The 19,431-nt window shown below is 40.5% G+C and overlaps 2 protein-coding genes across 2 annotated transcripts in view; one reads left to right on the forward strand and one right to left on the reverse strand.

Moving 5' to 3' along the window:
* Positions 1-447: 447 nt before the first annotated feature.
* IKZF5 (IKAROS family zinc finger 5) lies at positions 448-18,229 on the reverse strand. The gene is given in 6 exon segments (XM_044240683.1): positions 448-4,516; positions 5,909-6,091; positions 8,117-8,302; positions 17,857-18,123; positions 18,126-18,189; positions 18,191-18,229. Coding segments are annotated over 6 exon segments (1,683 nt in total). The 3' UTR covers positions 448-3,572.
* Positions 18,193-19,431, forward strand: part of ACADSB (acyl-CoA dehydrogenase short/branched chain) — a 39,500-nt gene continuing 38,261 nt past the window's right edge. The window contains exon 1 of the mRNA XM_044240684.1: positions 18,193-18,269. Coding sequence (XP_044096619.1) covers positions 18,228-18,269 — 42 coding nt within the window. The 5' untranslated portion in view covers positions 18,193-18,227. The remainder of the gene's footprint in view (positions 18,270-19,431) is intronic.

The following is a 19,431-nucleotide window of genomic DNA, read 5'->3' on the forward strand; positions in this document are numbered from 1 at the left end:
AGTGATGGGAAATGCCAAAGACTTTAAAAAAAAAAAAAAAAAAGGCAACAGTCTATTCTAAACACCCATTTGTCATAACAGAAATAACTTCAGTCAGTCACTTGTCAGACGTGACATGGGTAATTAGGCATCAGAAGCAGGCAGGCTTCCTCGGTTCTGTGCCAGAAACCTCAGGGTGGGGCTGGTGGGGACAGGGGTCTTGCTGAACGGATCCTCAGGAAAGCAGAGAAACTAGGAAGGAGACGAGAGGTGGGTACATGGAGCTGTTTTTGTCTTTAATTCATGTGACCGATCTCATGGGTAAGGCATTCTACAGATTCAAACCAATGCAGCCATAAAACCTTTTTCTTTTCTTTTTTTTGTTAAATTTATTAACAGTTTACATACTGGAAAATTACTAAGAAAAATTGGATCCTAGTTTTCAAAGAAGAAAAATCGAGATCAATAGAAAAGTGTTATTTTTTTTTTATTCATGTATTACAAAAGCAAAGCTTCATTCACAATAGGAACTACAGACTGGATAGTTATTTCAGCATTGAACTGCTCTCTGGAATTCCTAAACAATATAGTGTTTTGCAACCAAAGTCAAGTTTTATGTTTTGCATACAAAATATGTTCTTTACATCAAAGTACATATTAACAAAAACAAGGTCTAAAAATCATATACCCTCTAAGAGTACTTAAGGAAAAAGTCCTTAGCAGGGATTTTTTTTTTTAATAACACATCCACTTGATAAATATTTTTGTAGAACTTAAAATGAGGTTTATCTCAACATTTTTAAAGTAATATTCCCTTTGTCAAACGATTCTGCAGATGAATGGCAAACACTTATTTCTAAAATGAAATAGCACTGGAAAATATTCAAAGCAAAAGTCTAGCCTTTACTTGAATTTCAAGAAGTTGTAGCTACATACTATATTAGTAAAATCTGAAATGAAATTATTCCCTGTTAATCTCTTCACAGTTTCTTAAAAAAATATTAGTGGAGATAAATTATCTACCAACTTTAAAAATCTAAACTTATGTTCACTGAACAAAAATACATTTAGTTTCAGAACATTGCCTGTTAACAGCAAAGTACTATAAATAGTTCACGTTCAGCTTTTCCTAGCAGCTCATTTCTATAAAATATCTGATTAAAAATAAAATGGGAGAAACGTATTCAACACTTAATGGAAGATAGTATCATCTTTCCATGTATAAAATTTTAACTCACAGAAAATTTAAATAAAATCCTAAATCTTTTTAAAAATACAATACTAAAAAAGTTTATAAGGTAGATTTGATTCAAAAACTTTAGTGCATTTAGAATTTATTGTAGCTCTCAAGCATTGACACCTTTGGAATACCAACTGTGCTCTTTTTGAGTCATAAGAAAATTAGAATTATACATTCTAGTTTATAATTACGAAAAAAAGATATTTTCTGTTTAAATTAAAATGTACCTTCAAAACATCTATCTTTAGTTGCCAGAAAAGAAGTGTTTGTCACTATTTGGCCCAGAATATAAAGTTAATAAACTGGTTTTAACAAGAGGGTTCTTTCTCTTAATGAAAGCCTTCATTTTTCTATCTTGGGGTATTGCTTTTATGTGAAAAATAAAAGTGAGAAGGAAGAAAATAATTAGAAAATCTTCCAAATGACAGCAACCTGTTTCTTTCTGGCAATAAATAAATACTAGAGCCAAGTTCCACATTTGGAAATGGTTGCATTCAAGCTGATCTAAGCAATGAGTGATTTAAGCAACAAGAGAAACTCAGCTGTAGATTCAGAAGCCTCAGGCAGAGGAGAGAGTTCGAGTTTGGACAGACTCCTCACTGCTCTTTGAACAATGCTGTTGAGGTTAGTTTCGACTGGATATTAAACCATGAGAACTCATTTTAATGGCTTTCTAGCATTCGGAAGGGAGGGCAGAAGATCCATTAACTTGGCCCGTGGGGGTTCTGGTGGACGCCTACCATCAACGCTTCCCTTTTTCTTTACTGTAGAAGAGTGGAGGTCCTGTTTGCTTAATAAATGCTTCACAGTTGGGGTATTCTCTTTAAGAAGCCAATTAGCAACACTTTCAAGATTTGAACCAAATTAAAAATGAAACTTTTGCACAGTACACGGAAACCACAGTTAGTAACAATATATTTTATTGTTTGACCAAGCTCTCTTCAGAGTAAGCTAGTTATTACACAATATAAAAACAATGGCCTCCTATTCAAAATTATTCTAGATTTAGCAAGTCTTATTTTTGTAAACAAATATCAATTTAAATCCATTTTATATCTATTTTCCCACTTTTGTACCCTTTCCTACTAAGGCGACGACTCAGTCTCCATATAGTTTTGTCACTGTCCATTAAAAACGGGCAGAACTGCAAACTAGCATTACAAGCTCAATTCACAGAAAATATTTTAAATGGCCAATTCTGAAGGGAACACCAGGATTTGTTTTGGACACGTTTTCATTTTTTTAAGTATTACTTCGCCATCCTATTTGCCCATGTGTTTCTACACCCACCTCTTCTTGGAAATTATAGGCAGTAAATGGACAGAAGGCAGGAAACGGAAACTTCAGAGATTTTTTTTTCTTTTGAAGGACTGCATTTCCAAGGAATAAGATGGATGACTCCCACTGTACCTCTTTGGTCATCAAAGGAATAGGAGGAATAAGAGATTCTCAGTGTACTTATTAAACTCACCCGACACTAATGACGTCAGAGTGAAGAATTTAAAGGTTCAAATTAAAAGGAAAAAACAAAAAGGCATCTTTAAAGATAATCCTCTGATGTTTCTAGCATTCTCATGTGGTTTTTACAATAAATCAGAATAAAAAGAACCCAATGGAAAACTTGACACATATTTAAATTAGAAATTGAATAAACAGGTATTTTAAGTATTAAACCCATTCCATTTAGGTTTCATTTCTTTTCAGAACTTTTACCTCATATTTTAGTAACTTGAATTTAAAAAGAATGACCTGTTTTACATTTCCCCTTAAGGGGGAAAAATAAAAAGGATCTGCTACCCTGAATAACTCTGTGATCATCAGGTAAAAGGAATGTATTGCGAACATTCCGCAATGTGAACAAAACAGCACGTTGACAGAGAACGAGGTTAAGGGCAATTCCTCTACCAAACACTGAAATCAACTGTTTATAACAGACTTTGTTAAGAGACGGTAACTCTACCATGTTGAAATATGGCAGAAATAATATCTAGCTTTGATGTGTACGTTGAATACCAAGTATCAGTAAGCTCCGAAGTGTTTACGGACCACAAGCATGGGGAATTTAAATGGTATCTGTTAGGGTTACGACTGCACTCCAGTTCTCAACCGTCTACGTGAAAAGAAGAAAACAGACTCCGGCGTGTCTCACTGCTCTAATACATAAATGAGCCTGACCAGATATTTATAGAAAAAAAAAATTTTGTTTCCACTGTCAAACTTTTCTATAAATATATAGACTTTAAATTAGCAGACACCTTATTAGAACGACCCCCCCCCGAAAAAAAAACCAACAAACAAAACTATAAAACACAAAATGGTAAAACCAAGTAAAGCATAATGTGATTAGTTTCAATCAGTGTTGGTTATGCTGTCCCCTTGCAAAATGACAGGCAAAATCATACTTGTTTTTACATTTGCAACCACATATGTTACACTGAAAAGGATTTTCATACCCATGACATCCCATATGAATAGTGTAAAGGATATTGTCGGCAAAGTACATATCACAGTGCTGGCAGTGGTGCAGAAGCTGCGGGTCCTGGACCGGCAGGGTCGGAGCTGGAGTGCTCGGCTGGCTGTTTCCTATGCTGGGGGTACTCGTGTGGGCACTTGGTTCACTGCTCGGACCCGCCACTGGACTGTAGTTCCTCTGACTATGTGACGGCCGAGGTTCAGGGCTCGTGGGAGAGGCGCTCTGAGGGATACTTGCTGACACGGCCGCAACCACTGCTTGGGCAGAGGGCTGCTGCATCAGGAAAGGCTTCTCATCGGGGCAGGGAACTACGTCAGGAGACGCAGGGTTTTGGTTTTCCGGTGGCAAACTAGACAACTGTCCTGCCAGAGTTGAGAGCTGATTTAAAGGGTTGTCAACCATGAGTTCTTGGGGGTCCCTTGGTAGGCCACCAGCTGATGTGGTTTTTGCCATACTTTCATAGGAGTCAGTCTGGATATTTGGGATTTCATGGGTAAAATCGTTAAGGTAGTCTGGCTTCTGAACCACCATGGAAGGTGGACTTAAGTTGATTAATGCTCTTCTGCTATAGCCCAGATTGCTTGTTTTCTTCTGTAAAACTCCCCACATTTTCTTGCTGCTTAAGGAAGACCTAGTACCTTTAATTGGTACCATTTTATGCTTGCGCCTTCGGTGATGGGACAGGTTACTTCGATCACTGCAGCGGAAGGAACATAGTTCACATTTGTATGGTTTTTCTCCTGTATGGGAACGCATGTGGGCTTCCAGATGACGCTCGTAAGCAGATGCGAACGGACATAAGTGACATCTATGAGGTTTCTCACCTGTTTAAAAAGAAAAATGGGGGAGAAACTGCAAGAGTAGCTCATTTATGGAAAGCTTTGTGTGCTGCCCATTGGTTAGAAAAAATCTGTCAACTTAAAGCTTAACTTATCAGCAACAACTTGAGATCTATAGATATGTTCTATTAGTCAATACAGTGTAAAAATTGTTATGGTTTCAACTGGCATCTGGGGAAAGGAGAGCAAAACTGACAGTAATATTCCCTCCATAATAATGACTTTATCAAAGTACGAGTCAGTTACATGTTTATGGACACATCTATACACGAACACTTCTTCATACATATCCACACACCAATACCCCTTCCTCTGGAAAAAATACAAAAAACCTTTTCTAAAAAGTCCTTCTATTAAACAGAAAGCTCAAAATGGAAATAAGCTTCCCAGTCCAAGTATGAATTATGCTAAGTGTCCCTTCAAAATGGCAGTGCTTCACTTCTATCTTCCTCCTCTCCTCTTCACTTGCCAAAAGGGACAACTGTGGGTCAGTGCTGTTAGCTGCAAATGGTGCAAATATATAAAATAAATATCTGGAACAGGAGATTTGGTCATTAATGGAACAAGTACGTACTGACTCCTTACTAGGCTCTGTGGGCACAAACATGGCCCTGACATGAGCCCTGTCCCCAGACGCAGCGTGAGACCCCATGTGGCACAAGGTGAGACATCGGCCCAGGTCTTACGCCAGGGTAGGGCAGTAAGGAGGGCTTCTCAGAAGGTGGGAGGGCAAAGGAGCCCTGAGGATTAGCAGTGTAGTCTGCAACTGTATAAAAGCCTTGTCCCTGGTCGGCAACTGAAACATACTTAGCATAAAAGTAAAAACATTTTATCACGTCACACTATCTTCAGCCATAACCTGCCCAGCCTAAGAAGCAGACAGATGCTGAGAGAGAATGTGAATCAAGAAGAAGGACTGCTGGGACGCCTGGGTGGCTCAGTTGGTTAAGCCGCTGCCTTCGGCTCAGGTCATGATCTCAGCGTCCCGGCTCAGGTCATGATCTCAGCGTCCTGGGATGGAGCCCCACATTGGGCTCCTTGCTCAGCAGGGAGCCTGCTTCTCCCTCTGCCTCTGCCTGCCTGTGCTCGCTCTCTTCCTCTCTCTCTCTCTGATAAATAAATAAAATCTTAAAAAAAAAAAAAAAAAACAAAGAAGGACTGCTAAGGAAGGGGAAGCTCTAGATGGGGCCTTACTTCCCGTTTCTATGTTGTTATGCCATTGTTTGGAAAAAATGGAGTAACTTCCTCATTTATTCATACCCTAAATCAATCTTCAATTTTAAACTATCAGAACTACTTATATGCCATACCAACTTGCCTCCCTTGGCCCCTCTCCTGCTCCCAAAGAAATGCTTTCTCCAGACATTTTGCCGTTACCTGTATGGATTCTAATATGTTCGATAAGCCGGGCTGTTCCTTTGCTGGCATAGTTGCAGTACCGACACTTGAGCTTTCCATCAAAGGTCCTTTCAAACCCGTCTACTAACATTCCTGAGTTTTCATCCAGGGAAACTTCAACAGATGGGTGATCAAGTCCATTTTGATCACCATCTGTTCCAGCTATAAACAAAGTGTAGCAAAAGAAATTATGCATCTCAGAATCAACTCAATTTAGCATTTTAGTCTTGAGTGGTAGAAAATCTTTCATAAATTGATAGTTTATTTAGCACAAAAGCCAAACTCAGAAAATACAGACTTTCCAAACAGAGGTCAATTTCATACAAAAGTAGTAGTATATTCTGTTCAGAACCTTTTATAGGGGGAACTCAAATTACTTACACATAAATTTTTTCAGTCTTCAGCATGCTTTTGAAGAAGAGAATAGGGTATTATCCTTATTTGACAGGTCTGGAGAACCCAGGGGAGTAAACAGTAATGGCAAAGCTATACATGTTTAAGATTCTAGCCCATTCTACAAGGATTAGAATTGGCAGTCACGATAATTTCCCCAAATCCCCAAGTAACTCAGTTTATTGTTGTCTAAAGCAATTAATGTTGAGTTTTACCCTGTTTCATTTAGTTTATACATGTTCTAGATACTGGGATGCATTTAGGATCTTAAAATTTTAACAAGGCACATAAAGGAAGATACTATATCTGATAGCCTTGAATGTTAGAACTGTAAGAATTTGAAAGCTACAAGATATTAATCTAGCCCTTTACTTTTAATTTAACCCAACTACTTTTTTGTATCTATAAAGAAACTGAAGGGGCAAAGTGCTCGTATCAGGAAATCCAGCAAGCAGTGGGGACTACAACCCTGGTCTGTTGAATCCCGGCCCAGGAACCTGTACACTAGAGTGTCGGGAGGGACATTTTTATTCCTACAACTTCTTGGGGGAAACTATTCTACTCCATCCACAGGAAACAGGAGTACCGGTATGAACAAGTCAAGCCCCTCTTCCACTGCCCACCCCCGCCCCTCACTAGGAGAAGAGAAGTGATTTTTGCTGGTTGGTGCAAATCCAATATCCAAGGGGGCCACTGCACTGGAGGAACAAGGCTCAGTGTCCCCATTTTCGATTTCTCTCCCAACCCAGTGCCTCTTGAAATTCAATGTGTATATTAATCATGTGGGGAGCTTACTAAAACAGATTCTGATTCAGCCGATCTGCAGTGGGGTCTGACAATTTATACTTCTAACGAGCTCCCCGGTGATGCCTAGTCTCTGCTGCTAGTCCCTGGACAACAAGGCCACAGACTATCTACATCAGGGGCAGCAAACTCTTCCCATGAGGATAAGATACTAAATACCTTACGCTTTGTGGGGGCATCTGTTCTCTATGAGATCTACTCAGCTCTGCTGTTCTAGCACAAAAACAGCTCCAGAGCATATGCAAACAAGCAAGTGTGGTTCTGTTTCAATAAAACTTTAGGGATGCTGAAGTCTGAATTTCATACAATTTGCATATATTATAGTATTCTTTTGATTTTTTTTTTCCCCAACCATTTTAAAATGTAGAAATCACTCTTAGTCTGCAGGTCATACAGAAACAATTCGCAGTCCAGATGGGGCCCACGGGCTGTAGTTGTTGACCCCTGAGCTACGTTCAGGAACAGATTCCAGACCGTGTGGTGAGCAAACCAGACTAAAGTCTGTCTGGAGCAGGCTCAAGTGCGTCGCCGCCTGCTCTGTGCGGGTTCTCTGTCTAGAGAAGTAAACTTGGTCAGCCCTTTCTTCATTTAAAGAGAGAAGAAAAAGAAACCCCTATTGTGTCTCTGATCAAATACAGATTTCCCACTGGCCAAATCCTTTGTGTAGGGAAGCTAATGCTGTACCCCCTTTGGGTTCCTTGTGTCTACTGTTAGCTCACAGAACTTAGAAGATGGGGCAGGTATTTAGAATTCCTAACCTTCCGACAAGACTGTAATGCCTCTCTAGACCGTGTTAGGCCCGGGGGAAGTTTCATTCTCCCTCAACAAAAATCTGACACGTTTAAAAAGGAAAACAAATTGCCCTGTGTCTAAGTAAAACTGGAAAGACGCACATTAGTGAATAGTGGTCTTCACCATATGGATAACTACATACGAGTATTAATATATTTATGAAAAATGAATTATTTAATAGTATTAAGATGAGTCTACCTCCCTGAAGAGCCTCTGCTTCTTTGTCACCACTAACTGAGCCAGAAATCATGTTCACATGATGAGTCTGCTGAGTTAGATATTCTTGGAAATCTTTCACGAAGTCCAAAGGCTCTGGTTTCTTTTCACCCATCTTTGCTTTATCCTTTTCTTCTTTTGTCTTTCGAAGTTTACAATTTGTTATGCCTAGGGGAAAAAAACTGAAATAATTTCACACTATTTAGGGAGATCCAGTATGTATCAAAACAACAGTGACAAAAATTAATATGTGCAAGGTATACAAAACAACACAGAATACAGTACCCGCCATTAAATATCTTATTTTCTTGGTGAACTAGAGAACACATAGAGAAAATTGTGGAAATTTACTGAATTTAATATTTAAATAAACTGGGACCAAATTCAGTCTTAAGTGGATGGAAAAAAGTTACAAAGACTGAAAAAAAGAGAAAATAAGTTCACATGAAAGAAAGAGGCACAGCAGCAGGGATTATCAATGAAGGAGACAAAAAAAAAAAAAAAAGTAGCTCGATCGAGGCCAGAGAATTTTCTAGACGGACATGTTACCTATCTCCGTTGTCCAATAGAGTTCTGCTTGCCACACACAGCAATAAGCACTTCAAATGTGTCTGATACAAACGATGTGAGTTTTTTATTTTCTTTAATTAATTTAAATGGAAATAGCTACATATGGCTAGTGACTATCATTTCAGACAGCAAAGACTCTCAAATCACAGGGTTCCCAAGAATGCTCTAGAAATAGGTGCCCTACAACAGGGGCTGGCAGCCCTTTTCTGTAAAAAAGGTCAGACAGTAGTATACTAGGTTTTGCCCATTATGAGGTCTCCATCGCAACTACTCAACTCTGTCATTATAGCTAAATGCAGCCCCAAATCACGTGTGAGCAAATTGAGTACGGCTATGTTCCAAAATAAAGCTTTACAGAAGCAGGCCTTGAGCCAGGATAAGGCTATAGGTCACAGTTTGCTGACCTCTGTCTACCACCGTGCATCATCGTACTCACTCCGAGGATGAGGGGAAAAATTAAGAAAGAAAACAAAAAATAAATCGCTGAACACTACATCAAAAACATGCTATGCTCTATGCTGGCTAACTGAACATAATAAACATTTTAAAAAGAAAATTAAAAAAAAAACACAAATTCTAAACTTTATATGCACCCCTATGATTATTGCAAAACCAAACCAAACCAAACAAAACAAACCAAAAAAAAAAAACCCACAGAAATACCTGATCCTCATGTAGATGGAAATCTCCCATGAGATTTTGTGACCACAAACTAAACTGGACTTCACCTAAGTTTATGGCCCAAATTCAGAAATCAAATAACCAAAAAGTTTCCTAGTAAGAACAAGATAAGAAAATCTTAACACCTAGGAGACAAAGGTCTTTTCCCCCAATAAAAATTTTTATGCAAATGTGTAAGATCTTCTTAAGTATGTCTTCTGGTCATTTTTTCCCCTAAACTCCAACTATTAAATAAGTAATTTCTACCTTAAAAAATCCTTATCTTTAAAAGCCAGTAAAATGGAATTTAAGCTAAGAATAGCTACTTCCCAACATATATGCTTAACTTTCCTCAAAGCACAGCACACAGAGAAGAGCACAGAAAGCTCAACGAGTCACCACAAAGTGAACATATCCATGAAGTCTGACCCACATGGGGAACCAGAAGGCCACCAGCGTCCCAGGGTCGGCCCTTCCAGTACTGGTGCCCCAGAGCCTGGCAAGGACTCCGTGACCCTGACTTCTGAAACCGCTATGTCACAGGGCTTCCATATATTCAGCTTTGGGCAATGCAAAATGGCTCTTCAAAGTGCTTCTGCCAATTTGCACTCCCGCAAGCACTGAAGAGGAACTCTATTCTTCCAGATCCTCCTCAACATGCAGGTACTTTTTGCCTTTTTCATTTCAGCCATTCCAGTGAGCTCGTGGTGGTATCACATTGGTTTTCATTTCTAGTCCTTGATAACTAACGAAACTGTACACTTTTTATGTAAATTAGGCACAGAGATACCTGCTATTTTCGTACCCAATGAAATATCTGTCCAAAATATCTTTTGCTCATTTTTTATTAGGTTTTCTGTCTTTTTCTAGTTAATATGTAAGAGTTCTTTATAATAGTCTGGATATGAGCTCTTTATTGGATACGTGTATTTTCAGCGGCTTCTCTCACTCTGGAAGTTGTTAACATAGTCCAATTTACCCATTTCTTTCCTTTACATTTAGGGTTGTATCCTTGCCAACATCTTCCCTGAAGATGTTCTGCAATTTCTCCTAAAAGCTTTACTATTTTTTTTTTTACTTTTCATATTTTATCTGGAATTGAGCTTTGTGTATGTATACTGTGAGGTAAGAATTGAAATATACTTTTTTCCAAAGAGAGAGACAACTGTCTAGCAACATGCATTTCACAGACCAGCCTTTCTCTAGACTCTGTTACCACCCTTGTAAATCAGGTGATTGTATTCTGTGACCCTATTTCTGGATGCTCTATTCTGTTTCACTGGTCTATTTTTGTCTGTCTTCACACCAATACCACCCAGTCCTAATAAAAAAAAATCTTAATATCTCAGTCATTTAAGTCCACCAGTTAAGCTTTTCTTCTTTGAGAATGTCTGGACCACTCAGAGTACTTTTCAGCCTGTTTTCCAAAGAAAGAACTGTGGAGTTGAGAAATGAGAGGGCTTCAGTGACGGCACATTTCCCAACTGACCGTAGCTTGACTGATGTTTTAAGACCCAAACTTCTGTTTTTAACTAACTAAACCAGCACTCTACTAGATACAGACTAACCCTTGACTGTGATATAGTGAGTGCTGTTCCTCCTAGAGAGAGGCGTACTATAGAACAGTGCAGTGATTTATTTCAGGAACTAATGAAGGACACAGGGCTGTTTTTGGTTTCCCTTGTTTACTGGCCCCGGACTGATTTATTTAATTTCTGTATTTCTTGTCTTCCTCTCTCTTCACAGTTAACTTGTTCTTTATTTTGAACATACGTATCCAAATAAGAACATGCAGGTCACAAAATTATCATTGTTCTTAATGCAACATTTATGAAAAGTTCTTTTCCACCCTTCTGAGAAGATGTCTAGGGGGATTTAAAAGGTATTATTATTATCACTACCACTTTTCAGTTTTCAGTTGGAAGAACAGAGTATTACACTATTAGCCCAAACTTACTAGCTTGAAGACTCTGAACAGAAACTTCTCTCAGCTATAGTTTCTTATTTTGTAAACCAGAATAATATTATCACTGGCAGTGCTGCTGTAAGTTCTCCAAGTATCTATATGTAAAGTATCCCCCAACACCTGTAGCATATGACATGTTCTCTGCTATTTTTGCAGCAAAAAATGGTTGTACCTCGGGTCAAAACATTCCTCTGTCCCAGATTCAGTATTTTTCCCTTTTTCTATCAATCACCTCATCAACTGAGCATGCTAAGCTCTCCTTTAAATCCATTCTTCAGTTAGAATGAAACGAACATAGTTTACCTTTGTCTCAGTAATCCATAGAGTCCAAACTGCAATCGCCCAAACTCATACTGACTTTACTCTTTTAGGCTCTCTATTTAAATCACTTGCTTTGGTCTGGCTCAACTTTCTTAATTTTAAGGATTACTGTTGGTTTCTGAACAAATTTGTTTCAGTTGCTTTTTCTCATCTTACCTGGCTTATCTGAATTGTTCTCTCTGCTTTCTAATCAGTGTATTACTATTTGTTCTGTGACTACTGTTGATTCTATTCATTTGTCCTTTAAAATTTGCCCTCTGGTGGCACCTGGTTGGCTCAGTTGTTAAGCCTCTGACTTCCACTCAGGTAATGATCCCAGGGACCTAGGATCCAGCCTGGTTCTCCCTCTCCCACTCCTTCTCTCTCCCACACTCCCCCTGCTTGTATTCCCCCTCTCGCTGTCTCTCTCTCTCTGTCGAATAAATAAATAAAATCGTTAAAAAAAAATAAATTTGCCCTCTGGTTGGGGGGAAAAAGTGAGCCAGTCAGATTATGAAGAATGATATCTACAATAATCTGTGGTAACACTGTACCTCAATAAAAGGAAAAGGAAAGGGCAACAAAACACACACAAGTGGAAAACAATCTAAAATATACACATTAAAAGGTAAGAAACAGGGATGCCTGGGTTGCTCAGCGGATTAAGCGGCTGCCTTTGGCTCAGGTCATGATCCCAGGGTTCTGGGACTGAGTCCCACATGGGGCTCCCTGCTCACAAGGAGCATCCTTCTCCCTCTGCCTGGCGCTCCCCCTGCTTGTTCTCTCTCTCTCTCCCTGATGAATAAATAAAATCTCTTTTAAAAAGTAAAATAAAGTAAATGAGAATTTTTTTCTTTTTAAGATTTTATTTATTTATTGAGAGAGAGAGAGAGATCACAAGTAGGCAAAGAGGCAGGCAGAGAGAGAGAGGGGGAAGCTGACTCCCTGCTGAGAGAGAGTCCAATACGGGCGGGGCTCAGTCCCAGGACCCTGAGATCACAACCTGAGCTGAAGGCAGAGGCTTAACCCACTGAGCCACCCAGGTGCCCCAGTAAATGAGAATTCTTTAAAAAAAGAGAAAAAGGTAAGATATATAGCAGATAGAGTTCTAAAATGAGTTTCAGAAACACAGAAATGTAAACAAAGAGAAATATTAAAAAAAAATAGCAATCAAGAAATTTCCAAAATTAAAGATCCCTTTCAGGTGGAAAAGGATCATAGAGTGCAAAATAGTATATGATACTAAAACAACACTTAGACACATTTGAAATTTTAAAACCTCAAAGAAGACAAAGAGAATATAAAACTTCCTAGAGAAAAAAAGACAGTTTACCCACATAAGAAAAACAATCAGATTGACATCTGAGTGCCAAAGACAACACTAGGGGCAAGAAAATTACAGTAATCATTTATTCAAATTTGGAACGTTGAAACTTCCTCAAGCTGATACAGGATATCTTCCAAAAACCTACACCAATTAATGGAGAAAATTTAGTTGCATTCCCTTTAGAATCAAGGATAAGACCATGATGATTACTATTTCTACAGCTACTCAATATAGTACAGAGGAAGAGGCCCCCACAATAAAAGGAAAAAAGAAATAAAAAGTATGAGGACCATTAAGGCCCTATAGATTGTCTGTGTCCTAACTATAAAAGTTATAATTAAGAAAGAAAAGCTGATATTTGGGATGTTTCCACTTTGATAGGGTTCAATAAGCAAGATAAATCCTACCAATTCCTGATTAGAAAGCCTAACACTGCTACAGGAGAACATGTGACAGTGCAGAAAAAATGCACGAGATTGCCAGTAAGCAAGCAGAAGAACATGGTATTTTTATACATGCATCTCAAGTTTTAAGAACACAAATGAGCCTAATTACAGAGGATGGCTGGCATATTTTGACAGTCTTGGCTATTATCACATTGTCACATTATAAATTTCACTGCATTCTCTGCCATAAATTGTGTGCTGATTTTCAATCATAAGGCATGATGGACTTAAAAAAAAAAAACAAAACAAAGAATGCCAATGAAAAAGGGAAGATTATATTGTAAAAATGAAAAAAAAATCTCTTCTTAAAGAGTTTAATATACTGATATGGTTTTCAACCTCAGACATTCTGCAATGACTTAAAAATTAAGTGTCACTCCAGGGGCGCCTGGGTGGCTCAGTGGGTTAAGCCGCTGCCTTCAGCTCAGGTCATGATCTCAGGGTCCTGGGATCGAGTCCCGCATCGGGCTCTCTGCTCAGCAGGGAGCCTGCTTCCCTCTCTCTCTCTCTCTGCCTGCCTCTCTGTCTACTTGTGATCTCTGTCTGTCAAATAAACAAATAAAATCTTAAAAAAAAAAAAAAATTAAGTGTCACTCCATTCCTAAGCACTTTTTGTGCTCACTTGACCTTTGTCACATCTCTCTCTCTCAACCCCCCCCCCGCCCCCCACCATGAAGGACAGGCCTTTGCCTAAAGTGCATGGAGTGTTTGGTTCAAAATCCTGCTTTGTTCATCTCAAGTCACTATTTCTAAGCGACAGTAAACAGGAAAATAGCAATAACTGTGAAATTACAGAAGACTTCCCAGTATCAAAAGAAAAGAAAGGCTTTATATCCAAGACATCTTCCTGTCTTTAATAAAATAATCATCAGTCTCTGACTGAAAGTTTAATCTAAGAACTCCACAAATTAACTGAAATCCAAAAATGCCCCCAAGACACGGATAAATTTAAAAACCTTTGCAAACATACCATAAAAATCTACTTTAGGACATCAGCAAACTGTTTTTATTGAAGGTATCTTTTCCATGAGCCATGAATCCAACATCTTGGAGCCAAAAGAAACTTACACAAATTTTAATATGTAAGATCACGTCTTCAGAAAAAGGAACATATTTGAGTTCTCCAATATTTATTACAGATTTGGGTGGTGTATTCCTAGCCTGATCTACTTTTTCCACTAACTGATTATCTAATTACATCAACCAGAGAAGAATTATTCCCATACCGTATGAATATCATTCCTTATGATATGGCAAACTGTTTGAGTCCTCCCTGTGATTACTCTGAGCTGGGTCTAGTATGGGATTCCATGAGGTATAGGTACATGTGTGTATAAACTGGGTAGAATGTACCTGAACTATTTTCATGCCAACAGTTTCTCTCAAATTATCCATTGAAGGCTCAAAAATAAGGTTCTTACAAAACAACCAGGTGCTACACACACTAGTGAAGGAAAGAAATATTTAAGAAAATAAGCTTCGGAAAAAAAAAAAAGAAGAAGAAGAAAAAGAAAAGAAGCTTCGATATCCCAAAAGAACATGAAAACCTCTTCACCTTTAAACCACTCACTTAAAACTATTCTCTGACTTTCCTTGGTTTCTGATAAAGGATTTATTTGCATGAAGTCTTCTGATATTAGTTCTTCAGTCTCACATTATAAATAGGAAGTTATTGACACACATACACACACACCCTCTCAACCAAGAACAAAACAGGCATCATGATATGAATTGGAAGACAGCCAAAACTACAAAAGAGCAGTGACATAAGAACCAGATGAATCTCTCTAACCTACCTTCTTCCCAAAGTCTATCTTTTTTAAAAGCTATGGGAGAATTTTGAGAACAACATGATTAGGAAATAGAAAGATCTATTTTATTCACCTACCATTTGGGGGTTACTAACCATAAGGTAGAATACTTAGCAATTAATTACTGATACAATAGCTTAATTTGGCGGTTAGGTAGGCCTTCATAAATAAAGTGACTACAGTTCAATAGATATGCTTATTTTAATAGCCCAATAATTATAGCCACTGAAAGATTTACTCTGCCATAGAATACACATCAATGAAGAAGCCTGACAAATGAGGACTGATTAGTATAGAGAGTTAACACAGACCTTCAAAGACAATGAGAACACATTTCCTCTGATTATAGAACTGTCCAAAAAAAAAAAAAAAAAAAATTCCTTGAATGCAAAAAGGAACATTATGAAGCTTTGAGAAATCAAAAAACGTAACATAAAAGGAAAACATATAGTCAGGAGATATCCAAAACAGGAGCTACACACTCTAACCTTTTCACCCCAAATCAGTTCCTCCTTTTTCTTGCCACTCCAACATTGATGAAATGTAGAGTAATCGAAATTTACTCTGGAGACACACCAAGGGACTCCAAAAGGCCATGGAGAGAATTTCAACTAAAATTGAAAAGCCATACAGAGGTCTGCAAAGAAAAGCACACCACAGATCAAAACCTTTATGAGAAAGTTAATTAGCATCTACAGGTTTAATAAGAAAATAACTTCTGCCAATTTTACCATTACCAGAAAAGAAAACTAATCTAACAGATAATCAAAGAACAAAGCAACAGGTTCCTGTCAACAAAAGCTCCAAAGAATCACCAAAGAAAAACATGCACTATTATGACTCCCCACCACCTCCGTGGATTTCTAAAGATTTCATATTTTGCAAACTCTTAATGTCCTTCTTAAATTTAAGTTATTAATTTCATTTGTGCTCAGTGTTGTACACTTAAAGGGTCAGGCTTAGTACTGCTGAACAATTACAGTTGCATAAAAATGCACTAGCCTTGCAGGAAAACATTCATGGGAAAGGGTTAAAAAGAAAAATCTCCAGGCACCCCCAGCAAGGGAACATTTGATTCTCATCCTTATTATGCTCTCTATCACAGCCTCAAACACAGGGTTTTGTGGGAAACAGTTTGAACCCTGAGGGGCAAAAAAATACCAAATATCTCAATTCCCTGTTACGATTTCCTAATGATAAACTATATCTGTGAAGGCACCTCATCAATTAAAATTAAATGGAATTTTAATACCATTAATCCAGACGTTTAAAATTTTGTTCTAAATAAGTTTTGTTTCTTCTAACCTGAATTTCCTTAGGTCTTGAAGAGATCCAGAGCTGAAAGAGTTAAATTGTGTGGAGCTTCTGCTAACTTGCTTTTCTGTAACTGCTCTGCTGCTTTGCGGGTTGAACCTTGAGAAGTAGGAGCATGGCCTTCCCCTTGTGTTCCCCTCCATTCCCCCGAGGCCCCACATCCTGAGCACGTTCCCTGCTTAAGAGATGTCCTTGAATTATGCTTGTAGTTAACAAAGAAGAGAACTGTTTTGTCCTAGTTTCACAGCCGCCCAGCTACACCCGGACGGTAAGATATGGCTAACTGAAAAATGTAAACTGTGCAGAGCATACCAGGAACTGTAACTGTGTAAAGAGGTCACTGTGATTGTAGCTTTGTACCAAGCCTTTGTCTAAAAAATGTATAAAAACCATATGCTCCACTTGATCAGGGCTCTCAGCCTCTGAGAGAGTGACATCTTCGGGTATGTTGCAGAGCCCCAGCATGCTGGAACAATAAAGCCCGTGCTGTTGCAGAAAGAGCTGCCTTGGTGTCGTTCCTCTGCGCCTCCCTAGGTTGAGGTCTTCTCGACCCTAACAGTCTCACAATTTAAAGTGCCTTTATTTCTTCTCCCGCTTGTCTCTCCTCATTAGGGTTCTGAACAGCACATTAAGGGGACACTAAATGGGCCACGTGGTTGGTAGTGGTAGCTGGAACCGGTTTAACTTCGATTCAGATTCAGTTAGAAGAGCACTTCATAGGTGCACGGCTTGGCTACCTGCACTACAGTTTACTGACAGACTTAAACCTGTATGAACCCGAATAGGTCTTTGCTGCAAAGCCCTCCCCAAACCTCACATCTCCGCAGAATTAGAGGGCACAAACAGTAGAAACTAACCCAAGCTGGACCACTAGGTAACAGAGGTTTTAAAAGTCCTCCCAAGGAGAAGCCCAGGACTGGCGTCTGGGCAGCATCCTCATCAGAACTCGGAGCACCCAGGAGACCCGCGCCTCCGCTGAGCCCCAGGATGTGGGACCCGGTGAAGACGCAAACCTCGGGGCGACCCCAACACGACCACCTGTCAGAGCGAGAAGCAGGTCCCTACCCAGGAGTCTCCAGCCCCTGCCCACAGGAGCTGCTCCCTCGGGGCTCCCGGAACCGAAGGACCACACATTCCGCACTCGGGCCAGGAACGTCCCGGGTCGTGACCCTGACGACCGACCGACCACGCCCAACCCTCGGCTGAGACTGACTCCTGGGTGGGGTCAGCCCGCCCGTCGCGAACCCGGCTCTCGCCTGCAGCCGCTTCTTCTTAACCGTCCTGCTCAGCTGTGTCGCCGCCGTCCGAGCCGGAAGCCTGCTACTTACCACCTGACCACAGCACCGAGTAACTCCCACTGCCTTGTTTAACGCCGCTGCCGTCGCCACCGCCGCCGCCGCCGCTGTCTTCGTCACCGTCGCAGCCGCTGCCGCCGCCATGTTTGTTGTGTCTCCGATTCTCTTCCCGCCCCACTGCCCTGTCCAAGTCTCGCGTGAACAGTGCATAGGGCAAAGGCGAAGAGGGGATCTGTATGTCTCTCTTGGAGTTCCGTAGGCGCAAGGGGGCGGGGCCAGATAGGTGTCCTGGGGGCGGGGCGGAGACGAGGCCCTGGCTCCGCCCCAAAGCGCTGGCGCTGGGCCCGGAGGCGCTGAGCAGGGGCTTAACTGGGCTTGGCACAGCGACTTGGTCTGCAGCACCCATGGAGCGAGCGGCTGCTCGGCTGCTGCGTGGCAGCGCGCTGGTGAGTGCGCTGGCGCCGGACGTCCTAGGAGTCGGGGCGACCTTGGCACTGGCGGCGGGGGCTTCTCATATAACGGGACCGGGGAGCCCACTGCAAGTCCCTGGTGGGAGCCTCCTCTCCGCCCGATCGGTCTCAGACCCTTCACCCGGGGCTGATCGCGACTCCGATCTCCCTCCAGGCCTCTGGCGGAGCCGGCCTCCGCTTCTCTTAGGGGTGACAGTAGCAGCTGGTGAGAAAGGGGCTGGGAGCTATTCTAGAAGCTTCTTTGCGCTAGCACGCACCATGAGTGGAATCGGAGCCACTAGGCCCTGGGCGCCTCGGAGTTTAGGATCTTTAGGGGCATTTTGCAGAGATGTTACGTCTCTATTGCCACGTTTCCCCAATTATTACATTTCACCCCCACTCCCAATTTTAACTGAAAAGATGGTTAAAATACAGTCATGGTCTCTTTCTGAGCACAGCGTTTCCCTGTCTTGTGCGGCCCATCTCCAACGTTAGGAAGGGACCTCGGAGTTGGTCAGACTTACCGACCAGTTAAAGAATTCCCTCTGCCCTTTATCTCATTACTGGAGCCCCAGCATCTTCCATGGGTGAGCTCTGCGCGGTTCAGGGGTGCCCATTCCCGCCCCGCTGCCTTGAGCTTGAGCTGCAACCTGCTTCCCAGGGTTATCATTCCACCTGTTGTACCCAATTCTGCTCTGGACACTGGCCCAAACTGTAGATTCTTTGATACTTCGTCAGGGTTTACTCATCACATTAAGCATTTCCACTATCCAGCTTTTCGTCCTAAGGCGTGCTTTCCAGAAAACCCGCACACATTTGGATATGGGGCACTTCGTTGTCATCTTGACTTCTGCTTCATTGTAAACGTATTCTTTCTTCCGATTTGCTTTAAAGGCTCTTCAGAGTGCTCCTTCAGTGAGTGTTATGCCCAGAGGCAGAACTCTTGTTTGCTTAATTAGGAGTAGTTAATGTTACTTGATTGTTTTACGGGCTTAGGGTATTAAGAAAGTTACTAAAGTCATATTGGGATATTGCTGCAAAGATATAAGCCTTTATGACACTGTGAGTACTATTTTATACTTGTTTTAACAGTTTAGTAAAGAAAATTCCCAGGGCTTCGCAGTTTGACTGTCCTTTTAGAGTCAGCCTTCATTGACCA

Source organism: Neovison vison, chromosome 2 (assembly GCF_020171115.1).
Source record: "Neovison vison isolate M4711 chromosome 2, ASM_NN_V1, whole genome shotgun sequence".
Classification (NCBI taxonomy): Eukaryota; Metazoa; Chordata; class Mammalia; order Carnivora; family Mustelidae; genus Neogale; species Neogale vison.